The sequence below is a fragment of the Lithobates pipiens genome, unplaced genomic scaffold (genome assembly GCF_037356315.1).
Source record: "Lithobates pipiens isolate NorthernLeopardFrog02 unplaced genomic scaffold, aLitPip1_a1.2 Scaffold_19, whole genome shotgun sequence".
Taxonomy (NCBI): domain Eukaryota; kingdom Metazoa; phylum Chordata; class Amphibia; order Anura; family Ranidae; genus Lithobates; species Lithobates pipiens.
In genome coordinates this window covers 423595558-423622102 of record NW_027507764.1, presented here as the reverse complement: position 1 = coordinate 423622102, position 26545 = coordinate 423595558, and the positions used below count along the sequence as shown (strand labels likewise).

Genomic DNA, 26545 nt, shown 5'->3' with positions numbered 1-26545 from the left:
CTAGATTGTAACGGGTGGATTAAAGTCTCTATAAACATAGTTGTATTTTTGTTTACATCCAAGTAACAATGTTTTCAGTGAACATTAAACAATATATTTACAATAGCCCTCATTAGTCAACTATTCTAATAAGGCTGGCCATATGCAGTTCGAATCTCAGAGGGTTCACCAGGAACTGGATGAGAAATGTACCAAGTTGATCGATCAATCACTCTGGGTACAACCAAGCTTGCTGAATTCACTTGTGATTATTTCTAGCGGCTAGCAATTTAACACTGTATTCTACTGATGGGGGCAGCTTCCACCATCCCCCACTCCCCCCCGGGGGAAAACCATTGCTGATTTCCCTGTGAACACTGTGTTGATGGGGGAATTGTGCAAATGTGCTGGTTGCAGGAAAGAATTTTGCACTGTGTATGGCCAGCGTAAGAGTATGCCTCATACAGAACAAAATAGTGCTTGATGGTTTTTAAGAAGTGAATTGTAAAGCCGACATGAGAATCTTGCCCCCTTGTTAAATGTCATTCTTGCGGTTTTTTTTTTCTATTTATCTTTGAACAGAGTAACAACACAGACTAATTTTACCATTGCTCCTTTGAATTGTTTTAATTTTTAACCAATGTAATTGATGGGGAAAAGTGTGTGAACTTCTAAGTTACTGAGGGTAACTGGACTGGTTCTAGTCAGATGCCTTGCCTTAAACTGGGGGAAAGTTGGTTGGTTACTTGCCTTTTTCAACAGAATTCAGTTGAAAAGCATTATAACCTAATCAAAAAATAGAGTTGTTAACACAAGTCATGCTTCCAAGGATTGCAAGGGGATTTAGTCCACAGTTGGGTAGATTGCTACTGAAGAAATTCAGTACTTTTACTATTATAACTAGAAATGATTGTTCTACCAGATCATTAGTAATTCAGTAAACACAAGGGTTAGAGTCCAACCTAAACAACAATCCCCTCATCCTAGTAACTAGCTTTTCATTGGCTAAGACATAAATGCTGACTATGCCTGAAAGATATGGAAAGAAAGTTCCAAAAGTGCCTGTAAGCACTCCCCGACTGGTGGGAATGCAGACTGAAAATGGATACCCATTTATTTTTGTTTCAGCCTTTTCTTTAAAAAAAAAATTAAATATTGGTTTTGATTGTTGATGCTAGTCAATGCTTATGCTATCCTTTTAATGGTCAAGTTACACACATGTGAGGACAACATAGTTTTGGTTTTGAGAGATTAAAAAGAGGAACTTAAAGTGTAACTGTGTGGCAAAAAAAAAAAAAAAAAAACTGAAAAATTACCTAGATGATGCAGTCTGTTAGACTAGCATCATTACAGCAGTTTTTATTATTTCGGCATCCCCCTTTTTAACATAGTTTTTTATTTACTTGCTAGTATATCTTTTATTCCACTTCCCGTTAGCCAGCCAGAGTGTGTTTTTGTATTTTTGCACTTGTTTTTAAAATCCAAATATAGGTCTGAAAACATTCTACTGTATATTTTCTGAAAGCAGAGACCCTGGAGAATTAAAAGGTGGTAGTTACAATTATTTGTCACGTTATTAATGCTACGGTTTATAAAGTGCAAAATTTCTGTAAAAAATTGTTAATTTTAGGGCATGCAAACACACTACAATGCCCATTTTTGGTAAAGATGAGGTTGCATCAAGCAAATGGATGCCCAACACGTCAAGTCTTAAAATTGCTTACATAAAACGGTGATATGTTGGTATGTTTTGGTACCTTACACGTTCCATGGGCAATGATTTAAAAGTCATCAGTTTAGGGTTGGCCATGATTATTGACCCTATGAGTGCACCAATAATGCATGTGTTTGCATTCATATGTGCATGTACGTGGGGGTGGGCTCAAAATCATTTTAGTGGGGTTTAAGTGATTGGGGACTAAAAGTCACCTATATTTTGTTGTGGAAGTTTCTCCTCAATGAGACATCAGGGGTCTTTTCAACCCATGAAAACACACATCACTTCTGGGTTCTTACTAGGTAGGTGAGATCAAGGAACACATTTTTACTGGTCTCCCTCTCCTCTACCAAGTGGCACCTGCCATGCCTGTTTCTGGTGTTGGATGGGAGCACAAAGCCTGGGAAACATGGCAGGGGCATCCATGAGGTTGGGGGTGGGAGGTGCCGAATGTTCTAGAGATGGGTGGAAGAGATCACTTCCATCTGACAGCCAACTTGTCTGATTTACACACCTTGTGTGTAAAACCCATGCTGCTGTTGACCTACGAAATATGTTGGTGACTGCTACAGGATTAAAGGGTGACAAAGATGTTTGTTCTGCAATGAAATCCCTCAGCAGCTTTGTCACACTGAACAGAAAGGTCTTAGGTGTACATGTAGATTTAAACAAACCTTTAAGCAACAAAAATTAAAGCTCAACTTTAGCTAACGGTTTTTAAGTAGTTACAGCAAGTTTTTCTTTTGAATAAAGGTTTAAGCCAAATGAATAAAAACTGGGTCATTGTAATCACCTTCGCCATTGTTAAAAAGTCTGTCTGAACCACTTTTAGTGTAGCTTTTGATGGACAGCCTGGTCTGTTAAAGGAAGTGGAAAGTCATAAGAGGACTCAGAATAACAAGGCCTGCTGTGTTATTGTTAGTGACAAACTGCATCATATATGTAATTTTTTCAATTTGCCCATAGTTACGTTTTGTCACTGAACTGAATGTCAAGCTCAGCTTAAAAGGAAATTAAAAGGTGTTTTTTTTTTTTTTTTTTATTAACCTTTAATGTAGATTGCACAGTGGGTGGCACAAAATCTGCAAATAAACTGTTTAGTATTTTTGGTGCTAAAATCTATATTTTCAGCATGATGGCACAATTTATATTTTTGATAGTCTTTGCCTCACTTGGGATGTAAGATGCCAGCCTCACACACATGCGCTTTAGTAATGCACAATTTAAATTGGCACTCCAATACACGAAAGCAGCAATTGCCTGATACACCTGCTGCAATGCACAGTAAGCTGCTATGGTTTGCTATATGGACAAAGATGGTGCAGGTCCAATTTTTGCTCCATTGTGGTTTGTCACAAGCCCAATTAATCAGTATCCTTTTTTTCTTGTTTTTGAACCCCTGTTAGGTTTTACTGCTGTTTGGGTGGGTTTTTCTTATATTTCCCCTCAATGGTTTTAGCCCAGACAGGAATTGGAGAATGAAAAAGTCTGTCAAAGCACATAGGATAGAAATAAAATGTTTATTTTTCTTTTCCAGCAAAGTAAGCAAAGGCTATAATCCCTGTTATCTTTTAATTACTGTATTTGTCCCTCTTGCAGACTCTCTCCATTCCTGGTGAAACCATTGTTGCCATGATAGAAAGTCAAAGGAAACCTCCTATGGTGTCATAAATAGCAGCAAAACCCGACCAAGATTCTTATTCTTCAATCTAAAATGAGAAAATGCTGAATTTGCAGTTATAAAATAAACATGTATAGTAAAAGTCAAACTTCTGGTGAGGCACTATTGTGCCATACCCTACCCCATCAACCCAGGGAAAGGGAGTGGATGCAAAAAAGTATGGCACAACTGTAAATTTGTCAAGAACTTGCCAACCACCAAAAATAAGTAACCTTACAAGAAGATTGAGGGAGGCTACCAAAAGTGGTTACAGTTACATAATTAGTAAGGTTGAATAAAGACACTGGTCCATCCAGTTCAACCTGAGTGAGTGTCTCCAATTGTCCCTATCCCTGTACATTGAACACTCGCATCAGTCACTACCCTCAAGGAGCCCACAATCCAAGGTCCTCATTCATATACTAGGGCCAATTTGGGACAGAGGCCAATTAACCTACCTGCATGTCTTTGGAGTGTGGGAGGGAGCCGGAGTACCCGGAGGAAACCCACACAGGCACAGGGAGAACATGCAAACTCCAGGCAGGTAGTGTCGTGGTTGGGATTCAAACCAGTGACCCTTTTTACTGCTAGGTGAGAGTGCTATCCACTACACCACTGTGCTGCCCTCAGTGGATGAAATTTGAGGGACGATTGCATACGTCAAATGTTGCCCAGATGCTTTGATAGTCACAGCTTTATGAAAGAGTGATGAAAAGAAAGCCACAGTTATTTAAAATTCATGAGATACCTAGGTTACATATTTCCAGAAGCCTCAGTGTGCTGTCAATTCAAAGCACAGTGCGCATGTGCCGGTGATGTAACCAGCTACTTCAAGTGTGAACATCTAAACACCGCACATTTAGGGGACATTCACTGCACCTACAGATTAGCCTTATTATAGGCCTACCTGTACAAGTTAAAAAGTGGAGTTTACTACTGCTTTAAAAAAGACAATTTTGTTTAGATTTATTTTAAAGATGAGCATCAGGCTCCTTCAGAAAAAAAAGTCAGCAACTACAATTACCGTAGCTGCTGACTTTTAATAAAAGGATAGTAAAGGGAAGGTAAGGGAGGTTTTGGCACTTTAAATAAAGCTTCACAGATGGTTTCTTACTGCACATGTGCGAGTCACACTGCGCCTTATGATTGGTCCTTTAGTCTTCTGGGGCCTGGGATGTGTCCCAGAAGATTGTGGGGGAAGGAGGGGGGGCCGAACTTCTGGCTCAGTTGGCAGTGGCGATCTGAGCCAGAAGTGGGAGCGGAGCTGTAGAAACTTAATGCTGAATTCCAGGCAAACAGTTAAATACACAAATTAAATGCATATAAGGGATCGGTTTTACTTGCCAGACAATTTTTTTGATTGTCTCTATCCAGTTTTGAGACATACAGCTCTGCCACACAGTACATAACATTCTGGCAGGGCAGGAGATCTGTTTTTCAGATGAAGTCAAATACAAATCCAGCGGTGTCCTCACCTAAGCCGATTCTTTTATTTTATTGGTGACCCTGTTTTGTTGCAAGTATTTGCGTTTTCTGATTGTCTTAGTAATGGCAGGTCCAAAGTTACCTGGTCACAATATTTTTTTCTTAAGTTTGCATACTAAATGACAGGTGTGTTTTTAGTAAACTCATTAATAACAGGCTTTGTTTTTATAACATCGAACTGGCAGCCTAACTTACATCTTTTTGCTTTTTAATTTTTTTTTTTTTTATTCTGCTTGGTGCCAACTTGTAGGTGTTTTTACAGCAGTGATTGCTCTTGTAATTGGGGTTGTGCTTTTCAGCCATTTCACATACAGGAACTGATTTGTTCATAAAAAGAAAAACCAATTGTAATTGTGGTACATGCTGATTGCGGCATTGTAGTTGTGACAGACCACTGTAGAGCGGGAACTACTCACACTGAACTGTGTGGTATTTAGCTGCTGTCTTTGTTGGGAATAGGGGTATATTGCTGGGGCTGGGAAGGATTATATGAAAAATAAACATTCACGTTGCACCAATCTGAATGAATTTGTGTAGCATTTGAGGAGGTCATATTTGGGCTTTAAAATCTGGCAATACAAAATTATGTTCTTTTATTAGGTGAAGATCAGACCATGTTCTTCCATAAATTCCCTAATATGTCCTAAGGCAAGGTTCATATATATATATATGCACTATGGTAAGGCAGCTAATTAGGTTAAAGTAGTTGTAAACCCTTACAAACCACTTTGACCTACAGGTAAGCCTAGATTAAGGCTTACCTGTAGGTCGAAGAAATATCTCCTACACCTACATGGTTTAAGAGATATTTGCCAGAAGGCAGGCACCGCTGTCACCGGCGCATGCGCCGTAGACAGCGGCACGCAGGTGCACTGAGCACGCCGCTGTTAACGGCGATATACCATGAGTGGCGGCTCCTGTGCGCATGCACGGGAGTGACGTCCTCGCGGCTCCGTCGAATGACAGCGCCGAAGCAGTGAGACCCACCAAACACTAAGTTAAATAAATGAAATCCATTGTAATAATTCCCGGTTCTGCTCATGAAATTAATACATAAGCAAGGGCAAATTTTTTAAACAGTTTTTTTTTTTTTTCTCTGGGTTTCAGTTGTAACATCAAAAGGTAAAGGGATCTTTCGTTTTGGGGTTAACCAATGAGTTGTAGCACATAAAAATCACACTTAAGTGATATACTTGTACTCTAAATACTTGCAGTACTTTTTTTCTGTATTAACCACTTCCCACCCGGCCAATGCACATATATGGCCGGGTGGGAGCCGCCTACTCCTGATATGACGTTCAGGAACGTCATTCAGGAGTAGCGGGATCGCGCGTGCGCGCGCCCGCGCAGCGGCGCGATCCCGATGCGCCCGTGTCACCCGGACACGGCGCATCTCAGATCGGCAGGAGGGCTCTGTGATTGGCCCTCCTGATCACATGACGGCCGTGTCCAATCACGGCCGTCATGTGATGTAAACAAACAGCCGGTTGCTAGGCAATCGGCTCCTCCTCTCCTCACACAGAAGTCATCGCTGTGGAGAGGAGAGCAGATCGCTGCAGCCGGCTGCTGATCAGTGAGTATGAGCTGCTTTTTGCAGCTTTTTACTCACTGATCACCAGTCTAGTGTACACAGTAAACACACCACACAGTAAACACATCACACAGTATAAACACAATGTCCCCACACATGTCCCCAAAACATACATGTCCCCAAATAATAAAAACACATGTCCCTAATAATAAAAACATGTCCCCCACATATGTCCCACTAAAATCACATGTCCCAATGATTATCTGCACACATATGTACGTGATCACCTGCACACATATGTACATGATCATTTGCGTACATATGTCCGTGATCACACAAACCAATTATTATACACTTAACGGATTTTTTTTTACCAAAAACATGTAGCAGAATACATTTTGGCTTAAATTTATGACAAAATTTGATTTTATTGGATTTTTATTGAAGTAGAAAAAAGAAAATATTGTTTTTTTTTCCAAATTTCCGCTTTTTTGCGCTTATATCGCAAAAAATAAAAAACGGAGTCGTGAATAAATACCACCAAAATAAAGCTCTATTTGTGCGAACAAAATGATAAAAATTTCATTTGGGTACAGTGTAGCATGACCGCGCAATTGTCACTGAAAGCGCTAGAGCGCTGAAAGCTGAAAATTGGGCTGGGAAGGAAGGGGGCGAAAGTGCCCTGTATTGAAGTGGTTAATATGGGGCCGTGCTAATTAAAAGTATCTTTGGATACACACACGCGTTTTTTTTTCTAGACTTCCTTCTTAATTAAAACAGAAATAAAGATTTAAATTTTGCTTCCAAATTAAAGCTCTGTATGTTCCCCTAAAGAGATGCACAAAGTGGTAGAGTAGAGGCGGCTGATACATCAAACAAAGGCAAAAGGCAGTGGTCATCGGTTAGTTAAAAAGTCTAATTTCTGGAAAATCTGCTGTACTGCAGGACTTTAGTTTTTTCGCTCTGTGTATTCACTGCCATTTATGCTGATTACTATGGCAGTAGTTTTAATTTTTTACAGGATGCAACAATCTAGGTTTATAGCTTTTACAGTAAATCTAACCATAACTAGATGAAACCTATATTCCTGTAGCACGGTTTACCATAAACCATTTTTTTTAACCCATTTCACTGCTGTTTGAACATTTTTAGCCACTTCCTGTCTACATGCACTCAGGTCTGCTGCAGCTGCCCATCTTTGCTATTGGCCAGCTTCCTAATGGTTACACTGGTGGGGACCATGTCTGCACAAGGTGTTTTAGCATGCAGTCTCCACCAAGAGAGGTTTGCCCAAACAAGGAAAGTCATGACAGGATCTCAAAGTATTTTTTTATATATGCTGCAGATTTTAAGACAGAATATTGCTGTAGAAACTGAATGCTGAATTCCAGGCAAACAGTTAAATACACTAATTAAATACATATAAGGGATCGGTTTTACTTACCAGACAATTTTTTTAATTGTCTCTATCCCGTTTTGAGACATACAGCTCTGCCACACAGAAAATAACATTCTGGCAGGGCAGGAGATCTGTTTTTCTCTGATACAGTTAAAGGAAAGCGCAAAAAAAAAAAAAAAAAAGTCAACTACAAATCCAGCGGTGTCCTCACCTAAGCCAATTTATCAATTGGCTATCTGGTGCAGGCTCCACCATCCTAAGGGAAACCATCGGTGAAGCCATTTCCTTCAGTGCGTGCATGAAGCGTGTTGTGCTTTGTGAATGGGCGAGAGTTTTCTGGGAGCTTTGAAGAGTGGGGGAAGGAGAAGGGGGAATTCTGGCTCAGTACACTGTGGTGAACTGAGCAGGAAGTTGGGGTGGGTACCAGTCAAAACCAGGTACCCCCCCCCCCCAAAAAAGGTTCCAAGTGTGGCAGCAGAGCATTCAGACAAGCGGAGCTTCCCCTTTTGGGTGGAGCCTTGCTTTAAGTAACACTTGGTGGTCTTGTCCCTCCATCAGGTTGTGACTGCACAGTAAAAGGAGAAGCAGCAGACTGATGAGCTCATCCCTCTGTCACTTTTTTCTCTCCTCCTGTCAGAATGTATCTTGTTAGTACATCAGTGCTTCAACACAACTGATTGGCACTTTGTGATGCTTCTCTTTGCCCAGGTCTGAGCTCTTTTATACAGAGGATTGCATGAAATATGAAATCTGATTTTGGTGCTTGCACTACTTGTATTGGGAAATAACATTAAATATGTACAGATCTGCATTCATTTGTGGAGTTCTGCTTTAATCACATTAAAGCTTTTGAGATGTTAGTGATTTGGGTTTAGATCTACGTCTAAAGCATCACAACAATTGTGTACAAACATACCAGCTCTTAGTTCCCTCACTGGTTGTATAATGATAACATTTATGCCTTTACATTGTCAGTTTTTATGTCTGAAAACCACTTGCTCTACGGAAACCCATTGCACTGTTCACATAGGTCCTGTGTTTCTTGTTTTTCAGACCCCAGCTGTAAACTAGACGATAAGTCTGAAGATGGTGAAGAGCCAGATTGTAAGAAAAGGCATGAGGAGGGAGACGAACTAGAGGAGGAAGCCACTCACAGCTGTGACAGTTGCCTTCAGGTGTTTGAATCACTGAGTGATATCACCGAACACAAAATCAGTCAGTGTCAGCTGACAGGTAAATAACTCTTATTACAGCCTGACAATTTCCGTTCATCTTCATTTGACCTTAACGTCTGCTCATAAGCCATTTCCTATGCTACATTGTTTATTAAAGGACTATTGTGTTCTAGAATGCTAGTTCTACCAATAACGTGACAGAAAAATAAAAATAAAACATCAGACATTGCAGCTATTTTCTTACTGAGAAATAGACAATAATTGCACACTCAGATTGCTGCTTACCTAAATTTTCCATAAATCAGTACATGAGCGGTTCAGCAGGAACTGAAATGTCAACAGATGCCATACTCTTGTAAAACATACACTTTGCTATGTTAAGCATTATGCTTGGTAAGAGCTCCAGCACTATTTTAGAATTTGTAATAGTTTTGTTGACTTAAACCTGGTGGCATGTGTTGGTGGGTGTAAATAATTTAACTTTTTTTTTCTCTTTTCCTGCTAGTTGGGGATTGACAAGTGTACTTGCAAGCGTTGTAAAATATAATTGTCGATTCGCTGCCTGTAGGCATTCTTCCCTGCTCTGTATCAAAATTGTAATTGTACATAAGTGAGAGCTGTACTTTAGCTTGCAAATATTGATAGTTTTCAGAAAAGTTTTTAATGCTGTTTTTTTTTCTTTGGAATTGCTATTTCTGGAACCAGTCCAGGTTCTGCCTGTTGGCTGTATGTTCTTTTAAGGAGCACTATTAATTTGTGCAGATTTACATATGTTTGTAGGTTGAAATAAGATTCTGCATATACCAAAAATGGGTGCAAGCAGTATAGATCTCACACCTCTCAAAGAAAGTCTTTAGCTTGGTCAAAATGGACATTTGACCCATTTAATCATTGTTAGGGTTGTATGAAAATTCTGTTTCTGAAATAAACTATATGGTAAGGGTTCAGTATTACTATCAACAATGAAATATAACACATGCAAATTCACAAAGATAGTCTTCTGTACAGTATGATCTAAAGCCCCCATAGGTGAGCATCACATAGTTCCACCTGCTTCCAGTTACATAGTCTATCACCACAGCCTCAACATCCAAGATCAAAGTTAAAAAGGCCTGATCTGGGGAAGTTCTACACAGGAAAAAAAAAAAGCAAAGCACCTGATCTTTTCCTCATTACTGACCTGCCCTGCCCTTTTTTTTTTTTCCTGCACTTCCAATGATCCCCTGGGTCCTCCTTGCTTGTTTAAGCCATAATGTGCTATTATGCACATTATGTCAAACTTACCTTTTAGAATGAATCCCTTTAGTGGCGCGCTGACAGGGATTCCATCTTCACTCAGTCGTCTTCTGGGTTCGCGGGCTCCAGTCATCTGATTGGCCGAGCTGCAATGATTGCCGGACATGGCACAGAACTCTGAAGGAACGATACTGGTTGCTGCTTGCTGGAATAGTTCCTAAACTGTGCACATTTTTTTTATGTGACCTATAAGTTGAACAGCAAACTGAAATCTTGCTCGGGCTCCAGTCTGATTGGCCGAGCTGCAATGATGATTGCCGGACATGGCACAGAACTCTGAAGGAACGATACTGGCTGAAATCTTGCTCGGGCTCCAGTCATCTGATTGGCCGAGCTGCAATGATGATTGCCAGACACTGCACAGAACTCCGAAGGAACGATACTGGCTGCTGCTTGCTGGAATGGTTCCTAAACTGTGTACATTTAGGGGATATTTTAACTACAGGTAAGCTTTATTATAAACGTACCTGTAGGTAAAAATGGCAAAATGGAGTATACTACCCCTTTAAATTGCAACTAAATCCTCCTCTCCTTTACATCCAGGGAAGGTGCCATCTCGGCCTCTGTTTGATCTGTAGTTGCCATGGTGCTGCACATGTGATCAGTTTTGACACCAGTCATTTGACTTAAACAAGCAACTGTGACCTATCGTTCATGGCATGCCTTGAATGTACAGTGGATATAAAAAGTCTACACACCCCTGTTAAATGTCAGGTTTTTATGTTGTAAAAAAAATGAGACCAAGATAAATTCAGAACTTTTTGCACCTTTTTTAATGTGACCTATAAACTGTACAACTCAGTTGAACAACAAACTGAAATCTTGTAGGTGGAGGGGAAGTAAAAAGTAAAAAAAAATTATAATATGGTTGCATAAGTGTGCACACCCTTAACCACTTACAGACCGGAAGATTTCCCCCCCTAATGACCAAGTAATTTTTTGCCATACGGCACTTTGTCGCTTTAACTGACAATTGCTTCGTCGTGCAACGCTGTACCCTAACAAAATGTATGTCCTTTTTTCCTACAAATAGTGCTTTCTTTTGGTGGTTTTGATCACCTCTGCGTTTTTTCTTTTTTGCGCTAGAAACAAAAAAAGCAATGATTTTGAAAAAAATTTATAAAATTTTTTGACTTTTTGCTATAATAAATGTCCCAAAAAATCGCAATAAGCGTCTGATGTGGGGAGGGGACTGACTAGAGGAGGAGACAGATTGCTGTTCCTAATCAGAATGGGGATCTGTCTTTTCACATTGACAGATCCCTAATCTGGCTCTCATTCCTGCAATGGCGTGTGGCCGGCAGACATCGCGGCCACCAGCTATCGCTATTAAAGGTGCACCTACAGCAATTTGCAGAATCATACTGACCTGCCACCATATAACGGCGGTGGCTGCTCAGCAAGTGGTTAAAATAATACTTAGTTGAAGCACCTTTTGATTTAATTACAGCGCTCAGTCTTTTTGGGTATGGGTCTGTCAGCATGGCACATCTTGACTTGGCAATATTTGCCCACTCTTTTTTGCAAAAACACTCCAAATTTGTCAGATTGCAAGGGCATCTCCTGTGCACAGCCCTCTTCAGATCACCACAGAGATTTTCATTTGGATTCAAGTAGTCTGGGCTCAGGCTGGGGCATTCCAAAACTTTAATCTTCTTCTAGTGAAGCCATTCCTTTGTTGATTTTGGATGTATGCTTTGGGTCATTGTCATGCTGAAAGATGAAGTTCCCCTTCATGTTTAACTTTCTAGCAGAAGCCTGAAGGTTTTGTGCCAATATTGACAGGTATTTGGAACTGTTCATAATTTCCCTCTACCTTGACTTGGGCCCCTGTTCCAGCTGAAGAAAAACAGCCCCAAAGCATGATGTCGCCACCACCATGCTTCACTATGGGTATGGTGTTCTTTTGGTGATGTGCAGTGTTGTTTTTGCGCCAAACATATCTTTTGGAATTATAGTCAATAAATTCAACCTTGGTTTCATCAGACCATAATAGATTTTCCCACATGCTTTTGGGAGACTTCGGGTGTGTTTTTGCAAAAACTTAGCCAGGCTTGGATATTTTTCTTGGTTTAAAAAAAAAGGCTTTTGTCTTGCCACTCTTCCCCATAACCCAGACATATGAAGAATACAGGAGATTGTTCTCGCATATACCACACAGCCAGTACTTGCCAGATATTCCTGCAGCTCCTTTAATGTTGCTGTAGGGCTCTTGGCAACCTCCCTAACCAGTTTTCTTTTTGCCTTTTCATCAATTTTGGAGGGATGTAATGTCGCTGTTGTGCCATATTTTCTCTACTTGATGATGACGGTCTTCACTGTGTTCCATGGTATATCAAATGCCTTGGAAATTCTTATGTACCCTTCTCCTGACTGATACCTTTTAACAATGAGATCCCTCTGATGCTTTGGAAGCTCTCTGAGGATAATGGCTTTTGCTGCAGGATGCGAGTAAGAAAATGTCAGGAAAGACCTACTAGAAGAGCTGAACTTTATTTGGGGTTAATCAGAGGCACTTTAAATAATAGCAGGCATGTACTGATTCCTATTTAACATAAGTTTGAATGTGATTGCTTAATTCTGAACAGAGTTACATCCCCAGTTATAGGAGGGTGTGCACACTTATGCAACCACATTATTTTAGCATTTTATTTTTACTCCCCCCCCCCCCCCCCTTAAAAGATTTTAAGCTTGTTTTTAAACTGTGTTGTACAGTTTATAGGTCACATTAAAGGTAGAAAAAGTTCTGAAATGATCTTTGTCTCGTTTTTTTTAACAGAAACCTGACATTTTAACAGGGGTGTGTAGACTTTTTATATCCACTGTAATTGTGTTGGAAAACCATAAATTGATGGGTTTAGTTCCACCTTAAGCTTAAAGTGTAAGTAGCCCCCCCCCCCCCTTATCGTTTTCAGCCAAGGAAGCTGCCATCTTTGCCTCCGTTTAATCTACAACTGCCATGATGCTGCACATGTGATCAGTTATGACACCAGCCATTGGATGGTTTGACAGTTTGCTTGAGAGCACAACCAATGGGAGTGTTACTTTTCCGGCACGTGCCAGAAATGTAACTGTATAACGGATGGGTTTTCTTCTGCTTTAACGTGCTGCTTTTCTTTTCCATGCAGATATAATTTTGTTTTGTGACTACATCTTATCTTCGTTTGTGCTTAGTATGTGCCCTAAAGATGCTACCTAATAGGTGTGTTGTGTTTTATCTTGCTTTTTTTGCAATTTTACTTTTATGGAAGACTGGAGAGTATAACTTTAAATCTGGACAGTTTTTACAGGATATTGGAATCAATATAGCACGTACAGTATGCTGTAAATATTTGGTGTGTAATGTTTTCTTTTTCAATAAAGATGAAGAAAAAAAGACACTCTATTATACAGGTATACAATACAACAGAATTGTATGCACAATGTTATTTATAATGGTGTAGCTGTAAGAAAGTATGCATTTTTTTTCTTTCATTAAAATAAAATGAGGGTTCATGTAGATGGTTGTCAAGCACAGCCTTTTTCATTTGAGTGAAATAATGCACAAAAGCATGTGCTTGGATGCAAAAGGCAGCATTTGCCATAAAATGCTGTATGTGACATGTTTTGCCTGCATTTTAAACACAGCTTATTAGTAGAACATGCTTTTTCTACAGAAATGCCGTGCAAAACAGGCCAAACGCACCCTCTGAACTGGTAATCTACACTGCTCCATTGACATCTATTGATATCTGCTGACCTGTGTTGTGCTTTGCAAATGCAAACCCCCCCGTTTACATGAGCCTTATCTGTATCAAAATTGTATTGCATTCCAATATGTAGGAAATCATAAGAGCCTCGTTCACACCATGGTGCAGAGACGACAGTTTTTCTGCAGGCGATCTGCAAGGGTACAACCCCCCCCCCTCCCCCACCTGCTTGCTGTCACCATTTTAAAAGAGATGAGCAGACAGATACACTGACAAGTCTGCATGATACTTGCATAATGCCCGCGATCTTTTCCTGCTAAAAGTTGTGCGTTTTAGTATTTTATTTATTTTTGAAGTTGAACTTATCCTTAAATGCTAGTAGCGTTTTAGGTGCATTCTGTATTTTTCTGCTCATCAGTTTCTCTCCTGAATGTACCTTTTTTGGTGTGTTTTTTTTTTTTTTTTTTTTTCTCGGCCTGTAAATGCTCCTCATCTAATACCCGCTTAAAGCTACAATTTGCATAGGTTGCCTAGAAGTGCTTTTACAGTCTGCAAAAAAAGCCTAATGCCTGTAATAGTAACATTATTTGAGCTCTGTGTACATGTGCCCTTAAAGTGAACTTGTACTTTGCTTATATTGGGCAATACAATGCGCTTGCTTTATTGCAGGCCCCATCAACTACCTTACTTTTGACTTTGCCTCAACCTCAGTCTCCTCTTAGGATGAAACCCTGGGTAATCTACAAATTGTGATTTGAAGCTCTTAATCTCTATATAATGGCACTAAATGCTGAGCAGCCAAAAACCAAATATCAGCACTATCAAATGAAAGTAAGATTAAGTATGTTTCTATATCCGGAATTACAAGTTATGTCTATTCAATTATTTTGGGGATCTGTGGGGGCATGATAGACTAGGGAAGGCAGCATAGTTTGGCTTTGGCAAGCATTTGCTTTCTTGCTTTGAACTAGTAGCTTTGCTCTGCAATGGTTAAATAACAGGTTCACGTTGGGTATTGAGAAAGCAGTGCATTGGATGTATTGTTAAAGTTAGTAACTACTGTACATTATAACCTGTGGTCTATATATATCCTTAAACAGCCAAGCAAGAACTAGGTTTAAGAATACGGACACAACAAATTGTCCAAAACCAAAATTTTACAAAGAGGTTGTCCAGGTGAAGTGAATGTAAAGGGGAAAAGGGATTTTTCTTAACAAACATTTTTATAGTTGCCTGTTCTGTGCACTTGTTTTTCACAGAGGCACCCCAATCCTCCTCTTCTGGGGTCCTCTGTCAGCGCTTCTGGCTCCGTCCCCCTTCTGAGTGCCCCCCCATAGCAAGCCACTTGCTCCCAGCCCTCTTTAAAAGTTCTAAAACCTGGGAGGTGGAGGCAAGCATCCGGGTCTTCAACGGTCGGGTTACTCTTGTTATTGGCTGTCAGTGGTCAAATGATTGGAAAGATCCCAATCACAAGTATGCATTACCGATCCATGCCGACTACCATGCTGGGAGTGGGCTCTCAGCATGGTAAGCTGTAAACAAAGGGCCACATATATACATACGGCCGATGCCAAGGGATTAAGGTAAAAAAACTTTTTTTTTCTTTAAGAACCACTTTAAAGTTCAAGTACCTGATCTGTTTATGTAAAAATATGTTTGGATCAGGATGCTTCAAAGGCAGCAGCAAGCAGAAATTGAGGGTGGTTAGTAGGTTTGCACATATTATTTCTATTCTTGACCACACTATTGATGCTTCTAACCTAAAGTGAGCATGGGAGTTTTATTTATATTAACCTTTTTCAGTTCCACATGCAAATCAATAGAACCATTCTCCTGCTTCTAGTTAATTTAGAGATCAGCGTTTCTTGATTTAGCTAAATGTAGGATTATTTACGGACTATAATTGCAGCCTCCCATAAAGTAGGATTAATTGTCCCATAGAATGGTTGATGTGTCTCTCTTAAAAACACACCTTTTTTGATGGCTGTATTTGCATAATATAGATTAGTGGTGCACATCTGTTGATTGAGATTTTGCACTGGATTCCAGAATCTGTAGCCCTGGGAGTCAGGTCTTTTAAATTTTACCACAAGAGCAGGGGCTCCTCTATGTTTAGTTTATAAACTAAGGATTAACAAACAATGTTTTTTCTTGGCTCCTAACAGCCTTCAGTCAAAGAAAAAAAGAGGGTGGGAAAGGGGTTAGAACTGTAAGGATAGTCTTCAAAAAGCTGAAGTTGGAGAAACGTCCCAATATTTTTTTATTTCTGGAGTTGCAGTACAATCGGTTACATAAGGCACACTGTAGTGTAAAAACGTATGTGGCACAGTAATATCATCATAGCTCCCAACTGTCCCTGGTTTGGAGCAATGTCCCTCCTTTCCTCCTCATTTGTCCCTTATTTTGGTCTGATCCATATAGTTGTATATAAATGCACTTTTTATCTTCCAAAAAGTGTTTCCCAGCACTAAACACTTCATCCAAATCCTAAATTGATACATTTGTCAATTTTAAAAGCCACTAGGGGGAGCGTGGAAACATCCTAGACACACTGAGGGTTTAATTCTATACAGTATAGCTGTATATCCAATTTAGCTGCAACGTGTCTTACCCTTTCCATTATTTTCCAGCATTTTCAGCGTACTCACCCCAGACTTGGTAAGATTTACTACCTTCACCATGAAATCCGTTCTACTAGTACAGGAGAGAGAAGGGGGGGGAGGAGGGTGTGCTCTGGTAGCCCGGAGGTGCCCAGGAACCCGTAAGCGATGGCTCTCTGGCACTCCTCTTGCTGGCTCTCCACTGCTGGTACATGGCGCTGTGCTGTTCCTTCCCCCCCGTAGCCGGTGGGGGGGGGGGCACTCGAAAATCACCGCTGCTCAGCCCGGCCGCTCTGATTTCATCACAGGTACACCCCACGGGTAATGGGCTTGGCACCACCTGCATGGCGCCCATATCAGGCCCCTCCCTCCACGTTGCCAGGTGAGTCTTGACCTGGATCCTTATATGATTTTAAAAGCCAATCTAAAGGAATATTGGTGGTAAAAAAAAGCATTTGTGGATTTAATTAACCCTTTAAGGGGCATGGCAGGGGCGTGTTCTATGCCCACATACGTTTGCTAGTAGGTGTCCCTCATTCCCATCTCAAAAGATTGGTAGGTATATCGTATAAATGTACCTGATAACTGGCAATGGACATACCGCGTGTGCAGCATAGGAATGGTTGAAAATAAAATTTTATGAGCATTGCCTGTATTTTTTTTGTGACTGTGCATTGGTCAGCTTGCCCTTTTGTAAATCTAGTCTGTTATCTTAATTATTTCAGGACATCTGTCATATTCGGTTCTTTGTTTACAAAGATGATCCGACTGATGGAATGCAGCAGTACTAAATATTTGCGTTACAAAATATCACAGTACCAACAGCTGATGGCACTCCCTTTTTATATGAAAGAATAAATACTATTTTTGTTTTAGTTCTTGTGGAGCTTTGCCATAGCCATGCCTTTCGAGTTATTGCAGTGCAGCTCTAACAGCAGATCACTAGGAAATGCTTGTAGAATAATGATTGAGAAAAAAAATACACAGCAAAAGTGGTTCTGGTAAGAATTGCACTTAAACAAAATGGGGAACAAAATGCAACCTCGTTTTTGTTTTTGTTTTTATGAACGCGTAGGTAAGTGAGTTAAGCTTGTTGAATTTTATTATCCAGACTAGACAGATAACCATTGGGAGAAAGATTAGAGGCTGATTTGCATGGAAAAGTGATAGTGCGTTTCAATGAACAATTCACATCATGTGCAGAGAAGTCTATATTGATTATTTAAGTAATGTGAGAATTTTTTTTTCATCTTGCAGATATTTCCATAGTTATGTTTTGGAGCTTGAAAAGTAATTAAAATAATTGCATTTGCATTGAGCTTTATCAGATAACAGTAAAGTAAAATTTGGCACAGTTCACCTCTTATTTTCACAAAACAGCACAAGGGAGGGCTTAGCACTTTAAGATTCATTATTAACCACTATTGAACTCTGTATTCTACAAATTTACCTGCTAGTTCAGTTTAGGCATACCCATGTCTCTGCACAGACTCAAAAAATCACTGAGGAATGAGAGTCAGAAAGTTTTCTCTGAAAACAGTGGTACTGTTGCAATGGTTACAAGAAAGGAGAAACTTTTTTCATTTATTTTTTGCGTGCTTCTCTGCGTTTTATTTCTGGACATAGTATTAAATATGTTTTCATAGCAAACATTTTTTTTATGGGTGTTAAAAAAAAAAAAAAATTTACACTGGTAAACGTTACTGGCACAAAGTGTTGTAGATGACAGGTAAAATGTAAATACTATAGTGTACAACTATAGAGAGATGCATTTTACACTGTAAGCTACAAAATACTATCATGGGAGACACTTACGCCGGCCATACACTAGGAGATTTTTGAATAAACATTCATATGAAAATTCTTAGTACATTCAATTATTTGATGAATGTCTTGGAAAAGTAATTACAAATTTTGTTTGCTTTTAACGTTTGATTTTGGAATGCCTGGACTTTCCTGAACAAAAGCTACATACACTTGGAAAATTTGTTAATTCGAGAAAAAATTTCCATCCTGCCTTTTAAAAAAAAAAATTTTTCACTGTGGTAAAAACCAATCCTCTATTTGAGCTAACTATTAGAAAATCGAACAAATGTTTTTAAAGCTAACATGTTAAACAGTGGTCTACTAGTGTATGGCCTGCTTAATAGTAGTTCAGTCAAATGATGTCACACTACACACATTGTTTTTTGGAAATTCTATTTAGGGTCAATTTCATTCGCTATTGTTCCTGGAACAAGTGTCTACATTGAAAGAATTACCATAACCATTTTTTCTAGGAAAAATGCTAAAATGCTAAAATTAATTTCCCCTCCTTATTTAAAAAATAGAGTGATTTAATCTCCCCAGTAGGGAATGCCTACTGCTATAAAAACCTGACAGAGGGTCAAACCCTGTCGCACTCTATCCCAAAAGAATACACTTTAAGTTTTAACTGCTTCCTATCCTGCCACTTTACATAAACAGCTGGCTGGGTGCTCCATTGTATATATATCTATATATCATTTATTGATCCTTGAAGGCTCTATGGTGCTCCTTGGATTTTGGGTCCCTTTGGGTCCCTGCATCTAGGCTATGAAGTAGTCTCACACATGTGGTACCTCCATACTTGGAGGTACTGCTATGTCTCCGAAGTATGCCTATGCTGTGTGTAAGAAAAGACTTGTGTTAATCACTTCAGCCCCGGAAGGATTTATCCCCTTAATGACCAGGCCATTTTTTTGCGATACGGCACTGTGTTACGTTAACTGACAATTGCGTGGTCATGCGACGATGTACCCAAATAAAATGGTTGCCCTTTTTTCCCACAAATAGCGCTTTCTTTTGGTGGTATTTGATAATTTATTTTTTGCACTATAAACAAAAACCGACCATTTTGAAAAGAAAACAATATTTAATTTTGGCTATAATACATATCCAAAAAAAAGTAAATAAGCAAATTTCTTCATCAATTTAGGTCACTATGTATTCTTCTACATATTTTCCGTAAAAAATCCCAGTAAGCCTATATTGATTGGTTAACGCAAAAGTTATAGCGTCTACAAACTAAGGGATAGATTTATGGACTTTTTTTAAGAACGATTTTTAGCGGGATTGCGGCGGACAAATCTGACCCCAAGTGGCAATTTTTGGGAACCGGTGACACCAATACAGTGGATCAGTGCTAAAAAGATTGCACTGATTACTGTATAAATGGCACTGGCAGGGAAGGGGTTAACATTAGGGCCGATCAAAGGGTTAAATGTGTTCCCTGTTGCTGCTTTCTTACTGTGTGGGGGAAGGGCTGACGGGAACAACACAGAGATCACTGTTCCTAATCACCAGGAGCAGCAGGTGTCCATGTTGTCCCCTGTCAGAACAGATGTCTGCCTTGTTTACATCGCAGGTGGAAGATGGACGCCCACACTATCTATTGCATGAAACAATGTACAGGTTCATCAGTTCGCACAATAGAGCCGCACTGCCACAGTATATATGCTTTGAGCGTTCTTTAAGTGGTTAAAATGGCATTTTACTTTTTACGAAAACAATGTAGCAGAATAAATTTTGGCCCAAATTTATGAAGAAAGATTATTTGCTAAATTTTATAACAGAAACTAAGAAAACACGTTTGTTTTTCAAACGTAGAGATATATAATATAATATATACTGTGGTGGTTAAATACCACTAATATAAAGCTCTGTATGTCTAAAAAAAAAAAAATCAAACCTTTCATTTGGGTACAGTGTTACGTGACTGAGTAATTGTCATTCAAAATGTGTCAGAGCTAAAATCTGAAAATTGTTCTTGGCCGGAAGGAGGTGCGAGTCCAGTACTGCAGTGGGTAAAATGTGTGTGTTTTTGTACATGCTTTAAGCGTGTATAGCGCAAAAAAAAAAAAAACACTGAATGGAACTATTTTGTACCTTTTTTTTTTTTTTTTTTTTTTTTTTTTTTTTTTTTTTAATATTGTTTGTAATTGAGAAGTCAAATAACTGAACAACTAGAACTAGATAGTGTATTTGCCAAAATCTGTTTTTGAATCCTACCAGAAATGTTAAGAATGAGTCCTGGAAGTGTTTTGTCTTGCAGCAAAACTATAATTAAGGCAGTTACAGACATTTTTTTTTCACAATAAATGATCCGATCAAAAGAACATTCTAAAAAAAAGTTTTACAATTTATAAATTTGAATTACATTTTTATATTTTACTTCCCTTACTGTGTCTTAATTGTTTAAGAAAGTGGTTTAATATATGAAATCTATGTACTGTATATGCAGCCACAGCATAATTGTCTAGTTTTTTTATATCTTAAAATTAGATATTTATATTTTAAAAAAAAGCAAGGACTCACAATTTTCCCTATTCTGGAGCAATAGCTTTCCTCTCAACATAAAACAAACTTGAGCATGAAATATTCAGAGTCCTACATTTAGCTGTAAGCTGTGTGTTCTGAGAATTTCTATTTAATGTAAAACTTTTCTCTAATAAAAGAATAATTGAATCCTTTAAACAAGTCATCATTACACTTCCTATGCAGATAATCTCTTTAGCTTTAAACATGCAGTTTTTGATAAAAAAAAAAATTGTTTTAAAAACACGAATCTTGATTTGGAAAGGATTTTTTCCATTTACTTTTTTGGAATTGATGTCATTCTTGAGGATTAGAAATGACCATTCCTTTTCAAGGATTTACTACAGCCATAGCATATAATCAAATATGGTTGTCCTTTTTACATACCACACAAGAAATGAGTTTGTTGGACCTCTTCATGCTACAAGTAACCTCAACTCCACCCACTCAGATCTTTCTGTAATTGTGTGATAATTACTACTTTTGAGTACTTAAATGGCTTATCGTCCTTTAAATATTTGGCTGTTGGCATTTGGGAAAGGGGATCACCCTGATACATTGTGTTGGATTCCTTCCTTTTGTAAAATACAACTTTTAATATGGTATAGGGTAGTGCCGTTTTAATTACTGCCAAAGCAGGGAGTGCTTGTGGGCTCTACCAAATAAACGTTACAAAATGTTCTGTACAGTGCCTTTGCTTAATTTAGTATTTTTCTTTTACAATAATTATCCTAAAAGCTACAGGTTTTAAGATTTGTAGTTAAATGTAGATGTGAGCTTTTTCAAGTACCTCTTGTGCAAGATAAATCGGCAATTTGTACAATGCAAAATGAGTTTGGTTAAAAAATCGGGTAACATAAATTTGGTATATCATTTATTTTTTTTATTTGCTTTTTGTGTTTTGAGAGTTTAATATCTTTTTATCTATTTTACCTACTATTTGTGCATTTTTCTTTTAAAAACTAGTGGAGATTCAATACTATGACTAGTTAGGCATTGGGCACAGACATGGCCATACTTCTTTTTTTTTTTTTTTTTTTTTCAATGTGCATAAATGGTGACTCTAACAGTTAAGGGTATAGTAGTCTGTGCTCAGATGAACTCCCAAAAATACGTCCCTTAAATTCCAGTTAGACTTTTTGCAAGTTTTGTTTTCTTTTCTCTGGAAAACCTGCTTGGCATTCTCATTAATTCTGTATGCAGTTTTTGTACTGAGCATGCTCCCTGCAGTCCCCTTTCGTAGCATTAATAATCTGCCTGGATGAGTTCATTGCTGGGGTTATATAGGTAGTCAGGAGATGGTCCCTTGACAGTTGTGCTCCTGTACAGATCAGAGAATAGATCTTCAAACAATGTTCACATGTGTGGAATTTATCTCATGTGTAAGCTGTATGCAGGCTAATGACATGAACAGCGCATTGTTTCTATACATATATGGCACTAGCATCTAACAAAAAAACTCTCTCTCGCTCTATATTCACACAGTATCTCACAAAAGTGAGTACACCCCTCACATTTTTGTAAATATTTTATTACATCTTTTCATGTGACAACACTAAAGAAATGACACTTTGCTACAATGTAAAGTAGTAAGTGTACAGCTTGTACAACAGCGTCAATTTGCTGTCTCCTCAAAATAACTCGACACACAGCCATTAATGTCTAAACGACTGGCAACAAAAGTGAGTACACCCATAAGTGAAAATATACAAATTGGGCCCAATTGGCTATTTTCCCTCCCCTCATGTAACTTGTTAGTGTTACAAGGTCTCCGGTGGGAATGGGGAGCAGGTCTGTTAAATTTGGTGTTATTGCTCTCTTCCATACTGGTCACTGGAAGTTCAACATGGCAAGAACTCTCTCAGGATCTGAAAAAAAAGAATTGTTGCTCTACATAAAGATGGCCTAGGCCAGTGATGGCGAACCTTGGCACTCCAGATGTTTTGGAACTACATTTCCCATGATGCTCTGGCACTTTGCAGTGTAGTTGAGCATCATGGGAAATGTAGTTCCAAAACATCTGGGGTGCCAAGGTTTGCCATCACTGGCCTAGGCTGTAAGAAGATTGCCAAGACCCTGAAACTGAACTGCAGCACGGTGGCCAAGACCATACAGCGGTTTAACAGGACAGGTTCCACTCGGAACAGGCCTTGTCATGGTTGACCAAAGAAGTTGAGTGCCACTTGCTTGGCATCATACCCAGAGGTTGTCTTTGGGAAATACATACAAGTCCTGCCAGCATTGCTGCAGAGGTTGAAGGGGTGGGGGGTGGGGGTCAGCCGGACGGTGCTCAGATCATTCACTGCACACTGCATCAAATTGGTCTGCATGGCTGTCGTCCCAGAAGGAAGCCTCTTCTAAAGATGATGCACAAGAAAGCCTGCAAACAGTTTGAAGACAAGCAGACTAAGGACATGGATTACTGGAACCACGTACTGTGGTCTGATGAGAACAAGATAAACTTATTTGGTTCAGATGGTGTCAAGCATCTGTGGCGGCAATCAGGTCAGAAGCACAAAGACAAGTTTGTCTTGCCTACAGTCAAGTATTGTGGTGGGAGTGTCATGGTCTGGGGCTGCATTAGTGCTGCCGGCACTGGAGAGCTACAGTTCATTGAGGGAACATGTACTGTGACATACTGAAGTGGAGCACAATCCCCTCCCTTCAGAGACAGGGCCGCAGAGCAATATTCCAACATAACGACATCCAAGGCAACCACTGTCTTGCTAAAGAAGCTAAGGGTAAATGTGATAGACTGGCCAAGCATGTCTCTAGACCTAAACCCTATTGATCATCTGTGGGGCATCCTCAAATGGAAGGTGGAGGAGCGCAAGGTCTTTAACATCCACCAGCTCCGTGATGTCGTCATGGAGGTGTGGAAGAGGACTCCAATGGCAACCTGTGAAGCTCTGGTGAACTCCATGCCCAAGAGGGTTAAGGCAGTGCTGTAAAATAATGGTGCCCACACAAAATATTGACACTTTGGGCCCAATTTGGACATTTTCACTTAGGGGTGTACTCACGTTTGTTGCCAGCTGTGCAATCACTTTACATTGTAGCAAAGTGTAATTTCTTCAGTGTTGTCACATGAAAAGATATAATAATATATATACAAAAATGTGAGGGGTGTATTCACTTTTGGGAGATAATGCATATGCAGAAATCGGTACCTTTTGTAAAAAAAAAAAAAAAAAAAAAAAAAAGTTTTAATTGGTCAACTTGATATGGATTTTTTTATTTTTATAGTTAGCTGCTTGGCTACAATTCTGTTTTATTTATCATTCACCAGGGACACGGGCATTAAATCCTGCCACCTAAAATCCGGTCCCGGTATAACTCCACCTTTAACTGTCATGCCCGCGTTTCTTTTGCTAGTGTCTTAGGAGGTTGGACACCCTTTTATTCAGCTCTACTGAAAAAAGTTTAACTGCTTCAGCCCCGGAAGATTTTACCCCCTTCCTGACCAGAGCACTTTTTGCGATTTGGCACTGCGCTGCTTTAACTGACAATTGGGCAGTTGTGCGACGTTGCACCCAAACAAAATTGACGTCCTTTTTTTTCCCACAAATAGAGATTTTTTTTGGTGGTATTTGATCACCTCTGTGGTTTTTATTTTTTGTGCTATTAACAAAAAAGCGCCAATGTTGAAAAAAACCCATACTTTTTGCTATAATAAATATCCCCCAAAAAATATATATAAAAAAAAATTTTTTTCCTCAGTTTAGGCCGATATGTATTCTTGTTCTACATATTTTTGGTTTAGAAAATCACAATAAGCGTATATTGACTGGTTTGCGCAAAAGTTATAGCGTCTACAAAATAGGAGATAGTTTTATGGCATTTTTATTATAACGTTTTTTTTATTTTACTAGTAATGTCGGCGATCTGCAAATTTTTTTTTTTTTTTTTTTTTTTTTTATCGGGACTGCGACATTATGATGGACACATCAGACAATTTTGACACATTTTTGGGAGCAATCAGTGCTATAAAAATGCATAGATTACTGTAAAAATTTCACTGGCGGTGAAAGGGTTAACTACTAGGGGGCGATCAAGGGGTTAATGTTTTCCTTATTGTGTGTTCTAACTGAAGGGGGTAGAGGACTGTGTAGGGGAGATGAAAGATCACTGTTCATACTCTGTATGAACAGACAATCTGTTCTCACCTCAGAGAACCAGGAACTGTGTGTTTACACACACAGATCCCAGTTCTCCATGTGCCCCGAGTGACTGCGGGAGTCCGGCAGTGATTGCGACGGCGGGGCACTCGCATCGACTCAATGAGCGAGCGGGGGGTGCGCGCCCATAGTGGCAAAAGATATAAAAGCAATGTAACGTAGGCAATTCCTGCAGCTGAGCCTTGTTGCCGCAGTTACACCACTAATATATATATATATTTTTACATTTTTATTTTTACATTTTTTTTTTTCCTCTCGTAACTTAATTTAAGATTTCCACACCACTGCTTGAGCTAGTTTCTACATAGTACCTATCATGATTGGCATATCTTCAACCACTTTGGAAGCTGTACCCAGAACCAACTGCAAGATTGTGGAATGCCAGCTCGGACTGTGTCCTTTTGGGCACCAAGCTCTTCATTGTTGCACTTGCCAGACCTTTGTTTACTGCCTTAGTTACTTGCAGGGGGTGCCTTACGAGGTCCAGAGCCATGGCACGGCTCCCAGTGTGATCCTGCCTCTGACAGCTGGTTAAGGGAGTAAGCTTTTTGAGCTTGAGGCCTTGGGAGCTACCCAACATTTGGTACTGGTTAACGTGATATTAAAATATATATAAATATAAAAATATATGATATAACAAAAAAAATGTATCTGCATTTTGCTTTTTTATTTTTATTTTTTTTGCCATTCTTCCTTCTGTTTTTAACCAGGTGGTAAAGCCAGTAACACACCTCCTTGTATTAGAGTGCCTCCAAACTGAGATACCTTTGGACAGCAGAATTAATAGTCTGGAGGAAAACCTTGTTAGATGCTCTTTTAAATACACTACCACATTAAAGCCAAACTCCGCCAACACCTTTTAGGCAGTTTCAGTCTTTTTTTTTTGGTCAAGATTTTACTTAAAGTGGTTGTAAACCCTTACAAACCACTTTGACCTACAGGTAAGCCTAGATTAAGGCTTACCTGTAGGTCCAAGAAATATCTCCCAAACCTATACAGTTTAGGAGATATTTGCCCGAAGACGGGCACCGCTGTCTACGGCGCATGCGGCGTAGACAGCGGCGCGCAGGCGCACTGAGCGTGGCATCCTCAATAACAAAGATGCCGCGCGTCTCGGCTCCCGTGCACATGCGCGGGAGTGACGTCATCACGGCTTCGCCGAATGACAGTGGCGGAGCTGCGAGACCCACCGAGAAGATGGATGCGGCGGACTACAGGGGACAGCAGTGACTTCGCTGGCTCCTGTGTCAGGTAAGTGACACATAATGGGCTACTATGCGATGCATAGTAGTCCATTATGCCTTGCCTTTGCAGGGAATCAAAGAGGAAGTAAACCCATCAGGGTCGTTGTAAGCACCACTGTCAATGGTAAAAGGTCAACCCTCTAACTGCTACATATTAAGGTCAGCTTGTTCTGTTGAAAAACAGACTTATTGGCAGGACAAAAGAATCTAAAAATAAAATCCAATGCAGCCATCCAATCTAAGCCCTTGTACACACG

At 39.5% G+C, this 26545-nt stretch overlaps 1 protein-coding gene across 6 annotated transcripts in view; it reads left to right on the top strand.

Annotated features, from left to right (window-relative positions):
* ZNF521 (zinc finger protein 521) overlaps window positions 1–26545 on the top strand; it is a 420518-nt gene that overhangs the window by 46416 nt on the left and 347557 nt on the right. For all 6 annotated transcript variants that reach the window (XM_077492591.1, XM_077492590.1, XM_077492589.1 and 3 more), the window contains one exon: window positions 8825–9004. In XM_077492591.1, coding sequence (XP_077348717.1) covers window positions 8825–9004 — 180 coding nt within the window. The remainder of the gene's footprint in view (window positions 1–8824; window positions 9005–26545) is intronic.